The sequence below is a fragment of the Leucopleurus acutus genome (genome assembly GCF_964270905.1).
Source record: "Leucopleurus acutus genome assembly, chromosome: 1".
Classification (NCBI taxonomy): domain Eukaryota; kingdom Metazoa; phylum Chordata; class Mammalia; order Artiodactyla; family Delphinidae; genus Leucopleurus; species Leucopleurus acutus.
In genome coordinates, this window is record NC_139142.1 from 125,416,459 (window position 1) to 125,439,491 (window position 23,033).

The 23,033-nt window shown below is 37.7% G+C and overlaps 1 protein-coding gene across 1 annotated transcript in view; it reads right to left on the bottom strand.

Moving 5' to 3' along the window:
• Positions 1 to 2,369: 2,369 nt before the first annotated feature.
• The window catches only part of RFX7 (regulatory factor X7), a gene marked incomplete at its 5' end in the record, with an annotated part of 150,023 nt that continues 129,359 nt past the window's right edge, over positions 2,370 to 23,033 (bottom strand). Inside the window, 5 exons of the mRNA XM_082846338.1 lie at positions 2,370 to 8,455; positions 10,063 to 10,358; positions 13,645 to 13,852; positions 14,497 to 14,569; positions 15,863 to 15,997. Coding sequence (XP_082702464.1) covers positions 5,171 to 8,455; positions 10,063 to 10,358; positions 13,645 to 13,852; positions 14,497 to 14,569; positions 15,863 to 15,997 — 3,997 coding nt within the window. The 3' untranslated portion in view covers positions 2,370 to 5,170. The remainder of the gene's footprint in view (positions 8,456 to 10,062; positions 10,359 to 13,644; positions 13,853 to 14,496; positions 14,570 to 15,862; positions 15,998 to 23,033) is intronic.

Consider the following 23,033-nt stretch of genomic DNA (forward strand, 5'->3'; position numbering starts at 1 on the left):
TCCTCATCATATTGTAAAATTTAAAAATGGCAGATGTCTTCTACTCCTGGCACAGACACTGACATATTTTAGGCACTTTATCATTTGTTCAACAAAACATTTTTTGCCTAGTTTTTATTTCCTGATGAAATTTAAGAAGTGGTTTTAAAATAGATATGATTAGGTATACCTGTAAGACGTGCTTGAAAATCTGTGCGTAAAACAAAATTTTCTATTTATATCTTACTTCTCCCTTGATTTCCAATACATTAGGGCATGTATTTCCAAGGGGGGAGAGAAGGGGAAAGGAACGCAAATAATTTAGAGGAAAGTTACAAAATACAGGCAAAATCCAAAAGCAACAAAAATGCAAAGGAAGTATAAGAAATATAAGGATCAGAGGTTAAACAGAAACAAAATTCCCACGAAAATAAAATTTAATTTTAAATTTTAAGCCAGAATGAAAATTTCAAAGAAGCCACCAAATCAAACTACTACTGTAGGTAATTTGAACAAGTATCTTCAAGTACAGCATAATAGTTGAGAACTTGGCTTTGGAACCAAGTTAATTACAGCTCTTCCTATTATTAGCTGTTACTCCTACCAGTTAATATCTGAGCTAAAATTTTCTCACTTGAAAAATGATATTCTTTCGTAATTGTTACAATGAGAAAATCAGAATATATGTGAAGTATTTAATACAAGGTTTAGTGCAAGGAAATATTCTATATATGGTAGTAATACCATTCTCATGATACATTTCACTTATAAAACTATTTTCCCTTCTCTGTAAAATTAAGTAGTTCTTAGAAATAAAACCTATCTTGAAAGTTGTTGCCTTTTTGTTTTTCCCCTTCTAAACTTATAGCTCCAGGACTAGTCATATACATATTTTTTAAAAATTCCAGATCATGTGCTATTGATAAATGATTCCATTCACAAATTTGTAATTCTAATTATTTAAAAATTCATTGATAGCAATGTATATCAAAATAAATCTCTACAGACTCAACAGAATCAAAATCTCGGTCTTCTATGACAGTAATAGGTACTGAGGCAATTTACACTTATGATATTCCGTAATATCTGATTTTCAACTCAAGAGAGGGAGGCAAGACACAAGTTAACAGTTTACACTAGTTTACAGGCTACTTCTAAATGTAGCCCTTACTAATGACCTCTTTTGCCCAGTTCATGGATCCTCAGAGTGTGAACTCTCACCTTTTTTCTTCTAGATAGCATGCCATGTATACTTCTAATTCGCACTTATCAAAGAACATGCAATCAGTTCTTCACAAGACTATGAGCCTCTCTCAAAGGTGGGCACAATATCTTAAGTCCCTGGTATCTTCTCTAGGTTATGGAACTCATTTTCTGTGGATGATCACATGCTCCTGGAAATGGGCCCCTCCCCTAGCTATAAAGGATGAATCAAGAATCTAAACTAGTTAGTTTTATGGTGGGCCTTGACCTTCTTTTTTCTAACAAGATTAAGTAGGGGGTGGAGTGGGAGGGAGTAATGGGAGAGTATGGGAAAGATATTTTTCTCTCTGATAAAAGGCTGAGAGCTGCCCTTACCACCTTGTTTGGGACGTATGAAGATACCATATTTGGAGCTGTGGTAGTCATCTTGTGACCATGAGGCAATAGACACAGAACAGCAACGCTGAAGCTGATGGAACACAGAAAAAAACACTGAGTCACTGAATGAACCTGAGCACCTCCTATCACCAAAATTCTTATTAAGCTAAAAATAAATGTCCTTATGGCTGAAGTCAGTGTTAGGTTTTCTCTTACTTGCAGCCAAAAGCACCTCAGATACTACATAACACTTTTTCCTCCAGAATTTCTTATTGGTTCATTATATCCATTGGTTCCTGTTCTGCTTGCCTGTTCTTCACCAAAATACCTATAATGCTTTTGGACATAGCTGTGCTTTAAAATTTTCTGTTATTTTTCTATTCAAAGTTCCCCAAATACCCATATCTAGGTACTACACAGACTAACATTTGAAAGCAAACAGTATATGTCAGTGAACGAAAGGAAAGACCTTTTTTTTTTTTTTTGGACAACATAAAGCTCTATGCCATGTATCATTCATTGGTAATAAACTCTAAGTGAGTAGCAGAGTTCTGATGAACAAAATAAGATCTGTGTAGCCCTCTGGATTAATAGCAGAGAATAGATTAGCAGCACTTTCCTCCTGATGCTGATTTTTTCCCATTTTCTCAACTTTCATGAGATCAAAGGAAGAAATGCTTCAGGTCTGTTTACAAAATGGCATGCTGTCTACATAAAACGGATCCCATAAATCACCTTAAGATCCAGTCAGTTTAATATAAAATGTTTTTAATTGTTTTTGAAAACATTTAAAAAACAATTTTTGAGCACTTTCAATAAAAAAAGAGAACTGAAATGCTACTGCAATATTCAACTACTGTAGTTTCAGCAGGTACAACAGACAACAAAACACTGGGGAAATCTTGAATTTTTGCACTAAATGAAAACATGAAACAGGGCTTGTTTTTGTCATTTATGGTGTAGTAAAACACATTATAGTACAAGACTGTTATATGAACCTCTGATGCACTGCACAAAAAAACACTTTCCTTCTTTTCAGTTCAAAAGTCAGTGCTTATTGCAATTATATGCAAAATTATTTACTTCATGAAGTCTTATCATGATAAACAGTATGCAAAATGTTTAAAACATCAAAACAATGAAAATAATCTGAGAAAAGAACATATTCAACAATAACTAAGCAGAATTAGTAAACATAAAAAAGCAAATAACTTGTGAATAACTATGCTTGTCTGGTTAACAATGAACCAGTTTCAGTACAGCCAAGAAAAAAAAAAAAGTGGTTACAGGAATACCTAGTACTGTACAAGATAAGTCAATAACACTCATGCACATTTTGTGATCATGTATTAACATGGTGAAGCAAACTAAACTTAACTTTTCCTGCTGTAATATTCTCATGTAAGAGAATAAGAAATAGAAATATCTCATTGAGATTAATGCACATTGCTACATAAGACAATTTTATCTGTCACTTTGATGACATTTTGTCTTTTCATAATGAAACACATTTAAAAAGTTTAATCTGTGGACTGTATTGGTTGCATTTATCCTAAGAGATGTGCCTACCACAGGTTCAACAAATTTAGTGCAATATATGAACCCCAGAAAGTTTGCTGGACGAATTCAACCAAATTTAAAGTGTTTGCTGCAATACTGTACAGGGGGTTAAAAATCCTCCAGTCTTTATATTTTTATCAAAAAAGATTTCCATTATTTTTGTATTAGTAGGAAGTTAATAATGTAAACAAGGGATTAGAATGGCCTCAAAATCTCCTTTTCAGAGTATCTCATGTAGAAAGGCTCCCATCATTTGTTAAAAGAAATCACACAGTTTCCTTTGGGTATTGCATACTTTGGTGTGCAGTAGTGCTGTGTCTCAATGTACAGTGAAGAAATAACTAGCATCAAGAAAGAAAATCTAACAGATCATTAAATCAAGATAACAGCAAACACACACAAATGCCAATAACTAGGACATATCAATATATAAACCTCTGAGCCAAACCTAGCACCATTTATTTATCAAAATGTTAATACCCTACTTTGTGAATTTATTGAACAATGAAATCTTATTAAATTAAACCCTTCATCACATTTGTTAAATATTCATGGATTGTAGTCTTCTGATTGGCTAATTAAGGTAAAGGAAAGCTTAGCTAGGCTCAAGGTAGCATAGAAATGGTTTAATGTTAGCTTTAAAAAGTTAACGGCAATTTTTAAGTCTATTTGAAACTGATCTTGAAGCTCACTTAAATGGAGCTGTCGACTAATGAGAAGATTTGTGTCAGCATGAAATTCATAAATAATTATTCACAAAACAAAATGGGAGCCACAGAGAGAAACATTTTAAAACAAATCCTGAGTGCTTCTTTTGCAATTGTGGTTATCACAATAAATAAAAATTAAGCATGTTATAAAATGCTCCTCTTCTTCAAGTACTATTGATATCCCCTTTGTTTTATCAGAGATACAAAGATTTGTGACTTCAGACCTCAGGTGGTGAAATGTTTTCTGTTTAGTTTTTTATGTTCTCTCCTGCTTATTTGTCTTTCAAAGGGATTCCCATGATCAAATTGCATTTCTATATTCAGGAGCAGTGAAGGAGTCAGTCACTAAATCGAGGACTTACAATTAAAACCCTTCAAAATAAATCTTAAATAGAATTTTAATATGTGCATGCAGACATACTGTGATGAAACTAAGAAAATGCTTTTAGTTTCCTTCTAAATTCCCCTATCTCAACTACCAAATAATAAAACATAAAATATTCTTCTAACATGCTTTTATTTATTCTATTAAATTACAATGTTTGGAATTACGTACTTGTTTTGTTTGTGTGTGTGTGCACGTGCGGGCATGTCTCTGTGTAAGCTCCATGTTAAAATCAACATTTTAAAAGAAGACTAATGCAAGGTCACAAATATAAATGGCTACTAGTTTTTTCCTTTTAAATATTTTAGCGCAGCTTTTGCTTTCCTTACATTAATATTTAATTTTCCATTATCTTCTCCTATTTAAGCCCTTCGTTGCAGGTGCAAATGGTACTGAAGTCCCAGAAAGTCCTACAGAGATTTTTTTTTCATTCTACAGTAGCTCTATGCTTCAAGCCTAAATATTTATAATAACCTGAATATTATCCCTGTTTCAAGGAAGACCTTCTTGTCTACAGTTCACCTTAACTATGATTTCATATCTAAATGATAATGCCAACAACAAAAAATATCCTATACCTAAAATCAATGGTTTCCTCTAAAATCTGTGCAGATCAACCAATGAATTAAAATAAACTTATACAAAATAAAGATCTAGACTGCTCTCGTAAAAGCTGGTTATTCTTTTGCTTACTAGCAAACAATGTGATTAAATGGGGAACATTATAAAATTGAAAACCTAATATTTGTTTTTCTACAGCCTACTCTCTTCAGAAACTTGTTAAGAGCTGAGGCAAGTCTAACCATTTCCTACTGAAGAAGAAACCGCTTCTGCAGCAAACTCTTAAAATGTCACAATTAATAGTAAGTGTTTCTGCTGCGGGAGGCACTTCCATTAAGACAAATACAATACATATGTCTTTCGATACAGTGTGCTACATATTATAAAATACAATTTAACCCAACATTTCAACAGTAGGGTGGTCCTTGCTTTCTATCCATTCAAAACCTGATGAAGTCATAGAGCTCATGGATTCACTGCAAATTTGTTGAAATAATGGGTCATTCTTTAATTCTTCCAGTGTAGCTTCATCATCTTGTCCCTGCTGACGACCTGGATCAAACAGTAGATTTGGATCTAAAGCGTTCAAATCATTGATGCTGCCTGAGAGCTCAGAAGACAACCTGATGTCGCTAGAAAAATCAGATGCAGGATTAGTGAGATCAGATGCTACCTGACCTACCAGCTGCTGGTTGGTTTGCAAGCTGTCTCCACTCAACAGGTCTTTAACAGTGCTACTGAAATCTAATTGTTGTTCTCCAATTTCTGATTGTGCTTGATTATCGCCAGGAGAAAAACTGATCTGATCGGTGCTATTACTTTTGGTGAGGTAAGATGGTGCTTGGAATTCATAAATAGAAGTGCTGGAATCGATCATATTCTGCGGATTGGCACTAGGAAAGACAGTGGAAGTTTCCAAAATCTGAGTGAGATTCATCCGGGCTGTATAATTGGAGGGCAGGTTGTTCATGCCCAAACCTCTCACTGCATCATCATTGTCAGAATCAAGTTTACTCAACAAAACATTGGTTATTTTTTTACTGTTTGTTTGCTTCTGAAGAGCATTTGGGAAGGCTGTTTGCATCATGACTGTCAATGGAACCGACTGACTTCTTTGAGCTATGTTGTTGGCACATGCATCCGTGTGAACGTTTGTGAAAATATGAACTTCAGGGGTTACTGGACTTCCAAAGGGGGTCACATTAGATCGGGGGATATTAGATACCGGGTAGAGGGTGCTTCCACTAAGATTACGTTGGCGATGAACAGCAGGGCTCACGCTTCGGCACCGGAAGTTGCTGCTGGCCGAAGAGTTAGTTCCTTTATTATCAAGAGGGGCAGGGACCGCAAAGCCCTCCTGTTTGTTGGTGTTACTTACAGTGGCACCTTGATGCTGCACAGGAGAGACAGGAGTCAGACGACCAAAATGAGTGTCATGATGTCTGGATTGAGACTGGTAGGACTGTCCAGGCACAGCAAAAGCATGAGGTTTCCTGAAACGGTCTTCCACTAGTTCCTGATAGCTTGGGAGAATGCCATGGCCAGAAACGGATGAATTACCAACCCCACTATACCCATTATTCATCCATTCAAGCTTGGTTTTGTCGGGGTGTGTGGCCATGGGTCTCTGCATCGGTTTCACAGGACTACTTGAGACAATGCTGGCGTCATGATATGCCATACTGGAGCTTATTGGGGTAAATGCAAATGGATTCCTGCATTCCACGGGGCTGGGAGGGACACTGCTGCTGCAGTTAGAATGGGGAGTACCGATGGGTGTATGTCGGCTACTTCCTAAAGCACTATCCACGGGCGTGGTCTGGGCCAACCTGGAGCAAGGGCTCTCCCGTGACAGGCTCTGAGACCCAGCAACCACTTCAGATGTAGGGGTGGGGGTGGGGGTGGGGGTCGGGGTCGGGGTGGGGGTCGGGGTGGGGGTGGGGATCGGAGTGCCATTGCTACGGATGGGGTGATAGAAGTGGGTGCTGGGGGCGTGAGATGACGCTGGAGCGCCTGGAGTCACAGACTGACTCTGAAGGGTCATTCCCAAACAGTTACCGTAAGCATGGGAATTGTTCATTGACATCTGCTGCTCCATGAGTACCAGCTCCTCTACAATACTGTCCTGTGTAAGCTCCTCATCGAAAGGAAAGTAGCTTTCATTTGCTTGGGAAACAGAAGGCTCGAACTCCTTCAGTTCGGACTGTAGAGGTAACTGATCTGAAGACTGTGCTTGCATTTGACTCAAAGAAGATTCTTGTATCTGGCTGTGTAGTTGCTGGGAATACGTGTCCTGTGGCATTCCTTCTAATTCCCAAACAGACTTCTCTAAGTCATTGATATCAGAGTGCTCAGGAACTGTCATGACACTGATATCTTGCTGTTGTTCACAGCCGGCAGATAGAAACTCAGAATCCTTAGTGACCTGTTGCCATTCATTTGGATTAAAGCTGCCATGCGATTTTGAATCACTGTCCAAGAGAAAGACACTGCCTTCAAGCTTTACTTTTATATCTGGAGATGATGATGGTGTGGTTTGCTGTTCTGAAGCTAAATCACTGGTAACAAGAGCAGAGGAATTCACTTGCTGAGGATGACTTGCCACTACGTGTGAGTTAACATTTGTTGATGCCTTGCTAGGAATCTGAGAACCTGCTGCTGAACTTTCCATTTTCCCTGAATGTGGAACCTTTTGGTCCTTCTTAACACTGCCTGGTTTCTGACCTTCTGAGATAACTGCAGAAAGCTGTTCCACAATTGGTTTCTTTACAGGAGGCACCTGGGACTCTTGCAATGCAGAAGACAGCCGCTTTCTTGGACTTTTAGTGCATAATTTAGGGTCTTTATTTATTGAGTCACCATTAGATGGTGAGCTGGTGCTGGTGAAAGTTAAGTTCTGAGTGGCAACTGAGAGAGTGATAGTGCTTTGATTATTGCCTGTTGAAGTGCCTGGCAGAATTTCATTACAGCGATTTTTACATTTGGTCCTCTGGTCACAGACCTTAGTTGCTTTTATTTCATTAACACCTTCATTTGAAGGTTTTTGCACTACTCCCTCTGTATTACTTTTCTGCCCTGAGAGGGCACTAGGTGTTGTTTTGGGCACGTCAGCCCCATCAGAGTTCTCTTGGCACTGTACAGGATGCTCATCTGATGACATCTCAGGTTCCATTTTGACTTCCACAGCAGATGGTCCCCCGGTGCTGCTGGTCCTGGATCCAGGAGACTGAAGTGAAACAACAGAACCATTCTTGATCTGTGGAATGGTCCTTGATTCTTCCGTTGTCGCTGCAGCACTGTTTACTGAGGCAGAATGTTTCAGAGGGGCACTACTGTTGCTGGGTGTGAGGGATATTGCTGTCATTTTCACCACATTTAGAGAACTCACGTGTGACGTGGGTACAACAGCGGTTTTGATGGGACTACTAGTAAAGAGGACAGTAGTTGGAGAGCGGATGGTGAGGGCACTGGTGTTGGCTGGTTTGGGTAAGATCTGAGGGTAGCGGTGCCGGGCAGAGCGATCCCCCCCAGGACTGGCTGGGACGTGCTGAGGAGTCTTTGGTGCCTGCTTCACAGACTGCATGTGCTGAGTGACCACCTGTACATTGAGGGGAAGAACTTTGCCGTCAGAAGAACTCATTGGACTTGGTGAAGTTACCAGTTGCCTGGTCCGTTGGACCTGTTAAAAAGGCGGAAAACAAAAATATCAGATGTAACAAGTCTAGAATATAAATAGCAATTCATATATTCATTAGTATTAAGGCATTTAATACATGTAATGCTAAAAAGAAAAAAAAAGACAGTTCGTATGTTAGACAAGTTTTTAGACCAGATTTGATAGGATCAGACAAGTAAATACTATAATAAATGCAACATAGTGTAATACAGTTACCAAATACAATGATATGTAAGAAGAGTATTAAGACTTCAATGAAAAACTTCACATTTGTGATGAATACTTGCTAAAACAATGAATTTGAAGGAGGTTATAGGGAGCAGAAATAAAATCTTGAAGAAACATGCAACTATAAAGGTATCTAACTGGAGTCTGTGGCAAGATGACTCACTCACAGGGGAGACTGTCTTATAAATGGATCTACCTTGGGCATTACTAATAAACCACTGTGGATAAGGTCTCAGATAAAACTACTGCCTTCCCCAGTTTGCTCTACAATGAATAGTGCAAGAGTATGGTTCCCAGGTATTCCATGTTTCAATAACATGATGATGACGATGATAAGGATAATGATAAGAACAGGAAAAACCACAAGATACTATATTTCCCTAATAACCTCATAAATAACAACATAAAATACCATCTTGCTTTAGCATGATGCACTCTCATTTTATTTTATTTTTTTTTATTTTTAAACATTAAAAAAAACATTTATTTATTTATTTTTGGCTGCTTTGGCTCTCTGTTGCTGCGTGTGGGCTTTTCTCTAGTTGCGGCAAGTGGGGGCTACTCTTCGTTGTAGTGCACGGGCTTCTCATTGTGCATGGGCTTCTCACTGCGGTGGCTTCTCTTGTTGTTCGGCATGGGCTCTAGGAGCACAGGCTTCAGGAGTTGTGGCATGCAGGCTCAACAGTCGTGGCTCACGGTCTCTAGAGCGCTGGCTCAGTAGTTGTGGTGCACGGGCCTAGTTGCTCTGTGGCATGTGGGATCTTCCCGGACCAGGGCTTGAACCCGTGTCCCCTGCACTGGCAGGCGGATTCTTAACCGTGGCGCCACTAGGGAAGCCCATGCACTCTCATTTTAAAAGCCTCTTCATCATAAACTCAGTTGTGTGAGACAGACAAGTAGACCATAACCTCTATTTGTTGATAAGGAAAGAGACTCAGAGTAGCTTAGAGACTTGACCGAGGTCCCACCACTGAGACAAGTCTATGTTAATGTACTACCAACACATATTACAATTTTGCTCCATCTGAATGTTAAAAAGGAAACAAATATAAACCAAAAAAAGTTTGCAATTTTGTCACCTTTGCTTGGCTAGAGATGAAACAACTCTGAAAATGACTCATCTCTTACATAAAGCTCTGACTGGTTATGTGCAAACTTGTATGTCTTGTAATTGCACTTCCGTTCCTTTTATAGCTCACGCTGTAATCAACAACGTATATCCTGAATAAAAGAACCGACTGAAGTGAAATCTGTGTGTGGTCACAAAATCAGTTTATAACTGAATCTACACCTATACTTGCCTCCTTCTTCTGTGCCACTTTTAACTAAACAACTGACTTCCCACAATCCCAGTAAGGCCAAATGCTATTTAATGATATTACCGGAATGGGACTAGGGACAGCTGCCACAACGATACCAATAGGCTGAGGAGAGAGGATTGCAGGATTTCCATTAGAAAGACTAGTCACTCCATTGGCTGTAGCGCCTTCTGATTTTTTTGCTGAGGATTCTCCTGGCAAAGGGGATTGTAGTTTCTGTTCTTGTTGTTTCTTTTGGATTTTCCGTTGCAATTGCTGTTTAGCGTCAATAGGAGATGGCAGAGTCTTCACTTGGGGCTGAAAGGAATTACTTTCAGCTGTAGGTATAAAAGCAGAAGGCTGGGTAATTCCTTTAATTCCTGAAAATAAACAGAAAGTAAAGCTAAAATACTCCTCTTTATAGAAAGCAGTTACAACTCAATTTCTAAGACTATGTAGCCATTTACTGGACAAAGCAACCAAACCCAGCAAATTTTAACTCACAGTTGCTTTATAAAGCATAAATATTACACTTCCAGTTTATAAACATTTGTCAATATGGTTTTAACTGACACCTTAAAATACGGTTCAACTTGGGTGACAGCTGTAGTTATATCTGCAATAATAGATGAAGATTTTGAAAAGAGTAGTAGCTATGTCACTAATGTGCAAAAGCTAAGATAAATGCCAAGAGAGCATGTTTTACATATTACCAGTAGATGTCAGAAATTAAGAAATTCATGCATTTTCATGATTTTAATACTCAGTCCACAAGGGGTACTCAATAAATATTTGCTGAAACCATCCATATCTTAGAAAAAAATTGTACGGGGAAAACAAGTCTTTAACTCTACATGAATTTCACGAAAACAGGTAATACAATTTTAACCGCTTTAATTAATTAATTAATTATTCCAGTATGACCTAGGAGAAATTAAGCAGAGCTTCTTAATAAGACTGAGGTTAAGATATTCTAAAAAAGGGTCACTGAGAAAGCTTTTTAAAGTAGTAGTAAGATCAACACTGAGGAAAAGGAATGATAAAATAAGCAAGGGATAAATTTTTTAAGAAAACTTGATTATGTAATACAACTAATTTTTCAAAAGCTCATTTCACATTTAGGGAGTGGCATTAAGATCATTAGAAAGTGAGCAGGGGTCAGTAGAAACAGTGGAGAGAGGCAAAGGGAGGACACCCCTGTCCTGCTGGCACATCCTGACCTTCCCTTCCCCAGCCGTTTCTGCTTTTCATCTTGTCAACAGCAACAGCTTCGCGAGTGGGAGGCGGGAAGGAGAGAAAGGGACTGTAAACTCTAACCCACACACTCACTGCTCAACAATCCCACATGTTCTGACCGCCCTTTTATCACCTAAGTACAATTCTTTCTCCTCAAATCCAACTCGAATTGCGCTGCTCCCGTCCGGTCCGCAGCCTCGGCTCTGGCTGCTCAGCACCTGAACCCGAGAGCCTGTGCCAACCGCTCAAGCTCGCTGTCTCATGCCTCCTGCTAGGGTTTCTGGACAGGCATGAGTTCCAAGCAGCTGCTTACAAAGGACGTCTGTAATACAACCTGTTCTTAATATGGAGACGATATTTACAAAAAACCAAGTGCACCTTCAAAGGAAGAAGATTCATCACTACCAAAGATATTTTTAAAAGTGGCAATGGGGCTTCCCTGGTGGTGCAGTGGTTAGGAATCTCCCTGCCAATGCAGGGGACACGGGTTCGAGCCCTGGTCCGGGAAGATCTCACATGCTGCGGAGCAGCTAAGTCGTGTGCCACAACTACTGAGCCTGAGCTCTAGAGCCTGCGAGCGGCAACTGCTGAGCCCAGGTCCACAACTACTGAAGCCCGTGCACCTAGAGCCCACGCTCCACAACAAGAGAAGCCACTGCAATGAGGAGCCTGTGCACCACAACGAAGAGAAAGACGCTTGCTGCAACTAGAGAAAGCCTGCATGCAGCAGCGAAGACCCACTGCAGCCAAAAATAAATTTAAGAAAAAAAGTGGCAATGGCTGAGAACGAAATTTCAGAAGACTGTTAAACAAACAGTCAGCCTCTCGAGCTACTTTCAAAAAGTGAAAATGCCTACTTATATATGTGATTTTTAGTATTTTGGTTTAAAAAATATACCTTTCTTCACACTTAGCCTTAAAAATCCATTCATTCAACATTTCTTTCAGTGAGACTATGTGAATAATGTGGGAAATAAGATAGAGATGTCTCTGTTTCTTTACCCCATGATACCTCCTAAGTCCTCAACTTGTGGAAGTACTCTTCTGGGTGTCAGTAGGGGGTAGCAGAAAGAGAACACAGAAAGCTGAAGGGCCCGTATCTTTTAGAACCTCATTTTGCCAGAAGCTAGGAAGACAGTCTGGTGTAAAGGAGTAACCTGGGTTTTGGAGAAGGACAAACCAGGATTCAAATTCTGGCTAATTCCACTACTTATCTGACTATGGACAAATTACTTAGCCTCCCTGAATCTGTTTCCCGATCTGTAAAATGGGAATAAATATCCCCTACCTTACAGGACCGCTGGGAGAATAAATGAGGTAACAGATGTGAGCTATCTAGCTAGATAAGGCTGCCTAAGCACTCTCCTGCCCCTGTGTAACTACATAACTATACAGATTAGAGCCATCCATTTCATATCGAGACAGGAAAAACTATGAGGAGGCTCTTGTAAAAAGCTATTTTGCTGATATTTATGGTCCTCAGTTGACAATAAAATGAGAGAACAGAACAATCTCTCTCACACACATACTGCAAATGCTTAAAGCTTCTGATAAATTTAAACAGAGAAAAAGGATTCCTTATTAAAATAATGAAGTTAAGATAGAAAAGTAAAGTCATTTAAGAGTATAATTATAATTATAGTTCTGGCTGTGATAAATCTACAGTTTCATATTAATAAATTTTTTATAGAAGTTATAATTTCCTAGAGTAATAAAAAAATGTATTCACTCTTTTTTTAGGTTTATAAAGTATGACTGAAATAAGACATTTTAAAAATTTCATTAAAATAGATACTTTACACAGCTATTAATTTAGGAGGGAGTTATTATTCCAACGATACTGTCAGTCCTAATACTGTTAATTCTTAAGTTGCTATCTGAATAAAAATACTCATCTGAATGCATATTAAAAAAACCACTCTTGCTATTTCATAGTAATGCTTCACATGGTTTATTTTTTGTGAGACTAAGGTACCTTTCACATTGTCCAAAGATCATTTCACTTATAAGTATTAGTTTTGGGGATAGGAGTCTTAGCAAGTAATTAAAAAACTTAATCTTACTTTTTACTTGTAATATTTAATCTATCAATTTAGAAATACATATATACTTAAAAGTACACATACACATCCTCTTTAAACTTTAAAACAGCAATGGAAAAATTAATGAAATACCAACTAGGAAATCATAAAAGTTTCATACTTAAGCAGAGCAACATACAAAGCTATAACTTAAAGTTTATCATGAAAGAACTATTACTGTTTTTGTTAGCTCAACAAGCCCATCTGAATTTAGTATTAAGGGAAGTAAGAGTGGACGCATACAAATACTAAAAAGACAAAGGAGGTTTTTAGCTAAGCTCTTCTTTTTACTACCAACTCTAAAGACAGTTAACACCCTGTCAGTTTTAGCTTGTTAATAATTTTGTACCTGGTGGTGCTGCGGCCATTACAGTTAGAGCTGCCATCGACTTGGTGCCTATATAGTGACTTTTTACAAGGAAGCGGGCTAATTCCAAGACCGTGTCAAATGGCTGGCTTAACACTTTCTGGGCCCATTCACACACAAGACGGCAAGCAGAAGTGATAACTTCCTCATCAATATTTTGAAGCTGCCCAGAAGGTTCAGCTCCTTCCAACTAAACAAAGGAAAAAGGAAAAAACTTTTAAGAGAAAGTTCAGAGAAATTAAATTGAAGCACACTTAAGATACATGTTCTTAATCAGAAGACACAATATAAAACTATTGAGTCAAAGTAGTACTAAGTGAGTGGTACTGGCAGGCATAAAAGTAGAGACCTGCAAATATAAGGTCTATGCCTATACCCACTGGTGCACAGCCACCAGCAGTGTTGTGAATATAACATTTAAACATATATTGTTAAACATATATGGAGACTAACAGATCTTTTGAATTTTTTAAAAAGCCTTTTCTAACATCAAGAAAACAAACTATGCCATAAGCCGTATTTCCTCTTCTGAAAACATTCGTTCTACACGTTATTCTATAACTTAAATTTTCCTCTTGACAATATATACCATAGATATATCTACCAATCAGGAACTTTAGATCCATCTTTTTTCTCCTTAATTTCACGAACCACGGTGATATAAGTCATATATGCTAACAGTTACCAGCCACTGTTGAATTTTTTGGCTCATTTATTTAGTAAAAGACAGTTCCTGGTCCCTGGTTTTATCCAAATGAGACCATGCAGAATCGTTTCAATGCTGATAATAAGGTACAATTCTACTTATCAAAAAGAAAAGGCAGAAATTCTTACCCCATCCCCAGTTTTGTGAAAATCAAGATTGGGTAGTGTTGGCATATGAACAAAAGCTTTTTTTCTTAGTCCACTGTAGCAATACGTAATAAATGGTTAAGGTCTGAAGTACTCGAAATTAAATGAACTGTCTATATAGTTAGCACTTGAAAAGTAACCATATATGAAATGAGAATAAAATCAGCCTGAGATACCATCGACTTTCTGAATTCTTTTGTAAAAGAAAACTTAATTATTAGAAGCTCAGGACACCTTTACTCTTTTGAAACTGAAACAGTCCTTGTAGAATGTTACTGGCTCAAATGGAACAAAATGATTTTCATCTGTTATAAATTTTATGAATAAATGTTCCTAATAAGCGGTGCCAGCCACCAGTAACAAACAGGTCAGAAGGAAAGGAATATCCAGATGGAAACCTGGCAGAGAGAAGGGAAACTTTAGCCCAGGGCACTGGGACAAAAACAACTCTTATGAGTGTCACAAGAGCTTTAACCTTTTCACTTCTCTTTTTCCACTGAAACGTACAGGATTATCACCTGTAACATGCCAAAGACACATGAAGACATTTTTGTTTGTACTCAGGAAACAAGACTCGGTCGTGCAACAACTGGTTACAGAACACCTGGAGCCGTTTTAGAAAAGCAGCCTCGCCCCTTCCCCTCTTCATCTCCCCCACAGCAGAAATTTTATGTTTTGGAAAAGGCCAAAAGCTAAGCAGAGAGAAATGATGCATTTCTAATATGATACAGAGACCCTCCATGTTACAATCTTCTTCCAAGGGTAGGAAGAACTTTAGTAAACTCTTAATTTTAATTTCCTTACTTCTGTTTGCTCCTAAGTATTTCTCTATCATGAGAGGGGCCTTTTCTATGCCCTGGCTTTAATTTTAATACAGCCTTTAAAGGGTTGGATGAAAATACAAAGAGAACACTAATCCTACAGCACAAGTTCCACTAAAAAATTGTTTGAATGTTGTATATATTGCCAAAGAGATCCCTATGTTTCTAAATTAGAGGAAGGAAAGATGATAAACTAACATCTTTCTCCACTTTCACTGATATAATTTACAACTGCTGTACTGTGGCGTGCCTTAGTAATTCTATTGTTAAGGAAAAGAAGATCAGACCATTAAGAACACATTATGGTGACAGAGTAAGGTGAAATCTATCACAATCCTAATAACCACTATTTGTTATTTCTCTTGCAGTGTGATAAACAGCTGGGAAAATACAATTTACAATTATTCTAAGTACTTTTGAGTCGTTTATATTTGTTGATTTAAATTTATTTCTAAATATAGTTGCTAGTTGAACTACAGCAGCAGATGTTCTGTAATAAGGGAGAACTTAAAGAGATTACTAAAAACCATTCTGGTAAAGGATATTTAGATTTGCCTCTCGTGCCCAGACGACGTGCCTTCATGTTTGGAAAGACATTTTTCATGATCTTTCCAAAGTCAGCAGCACTTAATGGATGGTAACCAAGATTGTCACAATAGCTCCTGCAAAAGAAGGAGGGATCAATTCAGAGAGAGCAACAGAACTCAGAATCATATTAGCACAGCGTTATTTCAGTCCAATTTGACCCCTATGACAAAGTGAAAAAACACATCTTCAAGTCATTCACCACAAATTTCATTGATACATGCTCATCCTTCTTTAAAGACTAACTCAGGCTTACTTAGCTTGTTTCATCCTCAGGGTACACAGTACTACTGCTTTTAATAGCAAAAACTTGCAGTAAGACATTGGCAGTACAAAGTTTTCCAGCTACAATCCAAACGCGCATTCTGAAACGAGAATATCCAGGCTCGACCAGTAGGGCTATACGTTTCCACATATATATCAAGCTCACATACTGGAATAATTTCCAATGTAAACATTACGTGTGTCAGACATTAGAGACAAAACTACTACATGGTTTGGAATAGAAACACGATGTATTAGAACTAAAAGGGACCTTAGGGATCATCTATACCAACACTCTCATTTTACCAATAAGGGAAAAAAATGAAGGCACAGTGTTCTCACCCCCCCCTCCCCCATTATTGCGAGGAGAAAGTACCTTGTAAGGCAGTAACTTCAAGTGGGACCAGGGAAACAAGCCAAGTCTCACCTACTACTAGATCAGGTGTTCTCTTTTTCTATACACCTGCCAGTCATGGGTAAAAGGCCCCTTCCTTCTCTACCAGTTCAGCAGCAGGAAAATGCCATGTCCTGTTCTGGCTACCAAGGCCAACAGTTATGAGGAGAACGGCTACCAAAGAGCAAGTCAGAGGAATTCCAAAATAACTCAATCAAATCTCCCCAGCTCATCCCCCATTTCAGCATCAACTAGAGCAGCTTCTTGATGAAGCAGTCATGCAGTAGAGAGCCAAGGAGAGAGGTTTAGGATGAAGAAGAAAAACCCCTGGAATGGGCAGCATGTAACAGTAACTGGGACTTGAGTTCTTGTAGATGGCTGAATACCCTGGCAACATTCTTGAAGCGACCTGAATTCCAGAAGTCAAATTGGTAGACTCAGGAGAAGGTTGGGACCCCTGGGAGACTTAATAGAGAGAACAGGGTAGGTCTGAAGACTGGTGTTTTTCTTGATGGTGCCCTCCCTATCCCAGCACCAAATACCACACACTTCTGCTGGGGGTGGGGCTGAGGGGAAGGAGAAGAGTTGCCTGGCAAGTGCATTCTCAACAATGCTGCACAGTAGGGAGAAGGGAAAGGAGCTAATATGTATCGAAAACTCCCTCTATAAGAAATATCAGATACATCATATGTAAGTTGAGACTAATACTCCAAGTGTCTGGGGGCCAAGGTTTAAAGCACAAAGTGAAGGAGTGACTATTTTGGGGGGCTGACAATTTAAATGAATTGCATCAAATCATAACCATCTCAGTAGCAAGTTAAATTGGTCATCTTTATGGTTTAAACCAGCGCGGAAAGAAAATGTGAATGATCTCTTTTACACCTTAGGGACTTGATACTTGTTTCCTCTACCTGGAATATTTTCTTACCCTTCAAGCCCCTGCTTGTTATGATTTTGAAAGGATCTCTACTGACTACCCTACCTAAAGCAGTGCTCTCCTGCCACACCCTCACCATATTCCTTGTGTGTGTACTTTCTTTTCAACGCCTGACTTAAAATTATGTAACAGCCAATTTATTTGTTATGTATCCTCCATTAGACTGTAAGTTCAACCAGGGCAGTGACCATATCTATCTGGTTCATCACTGTATTCTTAGCACTAGGAACAAGACTGAAGAGTCATATTATGCCCACGTGTCACATTAAACCTTAATATGACATACAACTTAAAATGACTTTAAATATGACTTAATAAGTATGTCACATTTAAAATGACAAGAAACCTTAAAGAAACACATAAAACAAACAAAGCAAAAAAGAAAACAGTGCCCACTGGCTCCTATGACAGCACTGGCAGAGGGGCCTAAAAAAACTGAAACCAAATAAAGAGAATCAAAGCAATGAGTCTAATGAGAGATATAATATCCATTCTCTTCTCCTTCTGTGATTTAGGTTTTGATATTTTTTTCATTATATTAGTATACCGAAGTTCTTTATTTTGGCAGAAGGGGTAGGTGGAAGGTTGACAAAATTAAGTATCAGGATGATGAATGCAAAATTTGCTTGTCAAACTGAACTAATCCTGAGTGTGATTTCAGAATGTGACCATCTAGTTTCATCTGGTTTTTGATTCTTATTTATTCCACTAAAAGCAGGGAATTCACTATTTGGAAGAATAACAATGAACTTACCTTTAAAATACTCTTTAGTGGATAAATATATAAAGTATCGGTTGGCCAAAAGGTTCGTTTGGTTTTTTCTGTAAGATGGCTTTAGTAGCACTTATTGTCTTTAACTTCATTCAAAACAATTTTGTTAGATTGTATGTGACAGCTGTCATATCAGCGTGCACTTAAAAAAAGACATCAAAACTGGTGAATTTTTGTGTAGCCTTTTTAATATTGAAGATGGAAGAAAAAAAGCAACATTATTTCAAGAAAGGTAAAAACGCAACCGAAATGCAAAAAAAGATTTGTGCAGCACATGGAGAAGGTGCTGTGACTGACTGAAGGTGTCAAAAGTGGTTTGCGAAGTTCTGTGCTGGAGATTTCTCGTTGGACAATGTTCCATGGTTGGGTAGACAACTGAAGTTGATAGTGATCAAATAGAGATATTAATTGAGAACAATCAACGTTATCCCACGTGGGAGATGGCTGACATACTCAAAATATCCAAATCAAGCGCTGAAAATCATTTGCACCAGCTCGGTTATGTTCATCGCTTTCATGTTTGGGTTCCACATAAGTTAAGCGAAAAAAACCTTCTTGACCGTATTTCCACATGTGATTCTCTACTAAAACATAACGAAAACGCTCTGTTTTTAAAACAAACTGTGACGGGCGATGAAAAGTGGATACCGTACAATAATGTGAAACAGAACAGATCACGGGGCAAGCGAAATGAACCACCACCAACCACACCAAAGGCTGGTCTTCACCCAAAGAAGGTGATGTTGTGTATATGGTGGTATTGGAAGGGAGTCCTCTATTATGAACTCCTTCTGGAAAACCAAAGATTAAGTCAAACAAGTTCCCAATTAGACCAACTGAAAGCAGCACTCCACGAAAAGCATCCAGAACTAGTCAACAGAAAACACAGAATCTTCCATCAGGACAATGCAAGACCACATGTTTCTCTGATGACCAGGCAAAAACTATTACAGCTTGGCTGGGAAGTTCTGATTCATCCACCATATTCAACAGACATTGCACCTTCAGATTTCCATTTATTTTGGTCTTTACAAAATCCTCTTAATGGAAAAAATTTCAATTCCCTGGAAGACTGTAAAAGGCACCTGGAACAGTTCTTTGCTCAAAAAGATAAAGTTTTGGGAAGATGGAATTATGAAGTTGCCTGAAAAATGGCAGAAGGTAGTGGGAAAAAACCGTGAATACGTTGTTCCATAAAGTTCTTGGTGAAAATGAAAAATGTCTTTTATTTTTACTTAAAACCGAAGGCACTTTTTGGCCAACCCAATACTTTGGAGACATATAATAAACAACTCAAATTATACCTCCTGAATCATATAGTAGGCAATGTTAAGAATAAAACTGCTTATGGTTCAAGACTCTATACTTTGACACCTTACATGTCAAAGAGAAAATAAAGAGCGCCTCAATTTGAAAGTAACAATGACAATACCCAGACAGGTCATCAATTTCTTTAATTTTGTGAAATTAATGAACTGGAAATGAGTTCAGAAGGTTGTATAGTTCAACTTCCTGCCAGGTGTGGAAATGGCTATCCTCCTGAATGATGGGTTACCTCTGAACACTTCTCCTGATAGGAAGGGCTCTATATTGTGACCTGGCCTATCCAATTTTCAGTGGTTCTAATTTTCAAAGAAAAATAACTTATTACAGCCTCTTCCCCATTGAGAAGTTCTAGACATTCAGTGACACTGTTTAATATAATTAAGTATTTATAGGCTATCTATTCATAATTTTGAAACCAGGGCTATATAAGATGCCATAGGTCATTCCAGGCCATGTGGAGATCTTGGATAGTTTACACCTTGTTTTCCTGCTTCATAACTAAACTGCAGGTTGATCAAGCAAGATATGGTGTCAGTTAACACCTAACTCAGCGTCAGATTATATTTATGCAAGACTCAAAAAAGGGGAAGGTACAGAGAATGTTCTGTTCACAGGATAACTAACACTCTAATGCCATTCTTAAAATGAGATTTTTCCTTTGGTCTTGCTCTTTTTTTAAAAGTATGCTTTACAGACTTTGAAATTAAGCTTAATATTTAATATGGCCATGAACATGTCACTCAAAATCCTCAGTAGCAAGTCAGTCTTCGATGTTTATTCATACCATTTACAAATAAACTATTAAGGTAAACACTGCTTAAAGGTACAAAAATACAAATAAAAATCATAAAAGACTTGTGGCAAAATATAGTCATAGGATACATAACAATACCTGGACAGTTTTGGACTGCTTTGTATGTGTTACATCATTTAATCCCCCCAACCACCTTGAGGCAGGTTGTTCTTTTGTTTTTTTTTTTTCCTGTGAAGCTGTTTTTATAGTTCTTTTGAGACATTAAATTTCAAAACCCATTATAAATAAGCCCCTATTTTCTTACAGATGTTAAAAAAAATGGCCTCAACATTATTTATACGAAAACATTCACACATACTTTAGTATACATAAAGTATATGTTACCTATACTGCCTAAATGCCAGTTAATGAGGATGGTGACAGTAGCTCCTAGAATGCAATTAAGCTGTCTCCTTGCAATGACACATTATTACCTATAAAAAGACTGATGCAAAAGATAATCCTTACATTATTATGTAGAAAATAAAGAAAACAGCATGTGTATAAAATGTTATAAAGTCCAACTGCTTTTATTTATAAGAACATGCTTTCAATTTGTGTACCAAAAATTCTAATTTGCCTATGGACTCCTACAATTCAAGGCATATACTTCTGACTTAATGTATGATTTCAAGATTTTTTATTTTTAACCTCTTGACCAAGTTCACTCATCTCTCCCACCCTCTACCATCATCCTTTGACAACAAACAAAATATTATCTATATCTGTTAGCTTTTTTTTTAAAGGAATTTTTAGTTTCAACATGTAAGAGAGATCACATTGTATTTGTCTTTCTCTGTCTGACTTATTTCACTTAGCATAATGCCCTTGAGGTCCATCCATGTTGCTGCAAATGGAAAGATTTCATTCTTTTTTACAGCTGAATAATATTCCACTGTATATACACACAATTTCTTTATCCATTCATTCATCATTGGACACTTAGGTTGTTTCCATGTCTTGGCTATTGTAAACAGTGCTGCAGTGAACATGAAGGTGCTTATCTTTTTGATTTAGTGTTTCATTTGTCAGATATATACCCAGAAGTGGAACTCTGGATCATATGGTAGTTGTATTTTTAATTTTTTGAGGAACCTCCATACTGTTTTTCATAGTGGCTACACCAATTTATATTCCTACCAACAGTGCACGAGGGTTCAATTTTCTCCACATCCTCACCAACACTTGTTATTTGTGTTCTTTTTGATAACAGCCATTCTGACGGGTGTGAGGTGATATCTCATTGTGGTTTTGATTTTCATTTCCCTGATGATTTGTGATGTTGAGCATCTTTTCACGTACCTGTTGTCCATCTTTATGTCTTCTTTGGAAAATGTCTATTGAGATGTTCTACCCCATTTTAAAATCGAATTACTTTTTTTTTTCCGTTATTGAGTTGTATGAGTTTTTTATACACTTTGAATATTAACCCCTTAACAGATACGTGACTTGCAAATATTTTCTCCCATTCAGTAGGTTACCTTTTTATTTGGTTGATGGTTTTCTTTGCTGTGTGGAAGTTGTTTGGTTTGATATAGTTCCACTTTTTATCTTTGCTTTTAAAAAATTTTATTTTTGGTGTCAGATTAAAGAAATCATCGCCAAGACCTATGTCAAGGAGCTTGCTACCTATGTTTTCTTCTAGGAGTTTTATGATTTCAGATCTTATGTTCAAGTCTTTAATCCATTTTGAGTTGATTTTTGTGTACAGTATAAGATAGTGTTCCAGTTTCACTCTTTTGCATGTGGCTCTCCAGTTTTCTCAACTCCATTTATTGGAGAGACTGTCCTTACCCCACTAATTTTGGCTCCTCTGTTGTAAATTAATTGATCACATATGTGTGGGTTTATTTCTGGGCTCTCTATTCTGCTCCATTCAACTATGTGTTTGTCTTTATGCCAATACCATACTGCTTTAATTACTATAGATATGAAATAGAGCTTGAAATCAGGGAGTGTGATGCTTACACGTTTGTTCGTCTTTCTCAAGATTGCTTTGGCCGCTTGAGGTCTTTTGTGGTTTCATAAAAATTTTAGAATTCTTTGTTCTATTTCTGTGAAAAATGCTATTGGAATTTTGATAGGGATTGTATTGAATCTGTAGACTGCTTTGGGTAGTATGGACATTTTAACACTATTAATTCTCCCAATCCATGAGCACAAAATATCTCTCCACTTATTTGTGCCTTCTTCAACTACTCTCCTTGATGTCTTGTAGTTTTCAGTATGCAGGTCTTGAACATCTTTGGTTAAATGTAATCCTAGGTATTTTATCCTTTTTAATGCAGTTGGAAATGGGATTGTTTTCTTAATTTTGCTTTCTGATAGTTTGTTATTAGTGTGTAGAAATGCAAAAGATTTTCATGTATTGATTTTGTATCCTGCAACATTACTCAATTTGTTTATTCATTCTAGAATTTTTTTTGTTGGAGTCTTTAGGGTTTTCTATATATAACGTCACGTCACCTGCAAATGGTGACAGTTTTACTCCCTCCTTTCCAATATGGATGCCTTTTATTTCTTGTTCTTGCCTAATTGCTCTGGCTAAGACTCCCAATACTATGCTGAATAAAAGTGGCAAAAGTGGGCATCCCTGTCTTGTTCGTAATCTTACAGGAAAAGCTTTC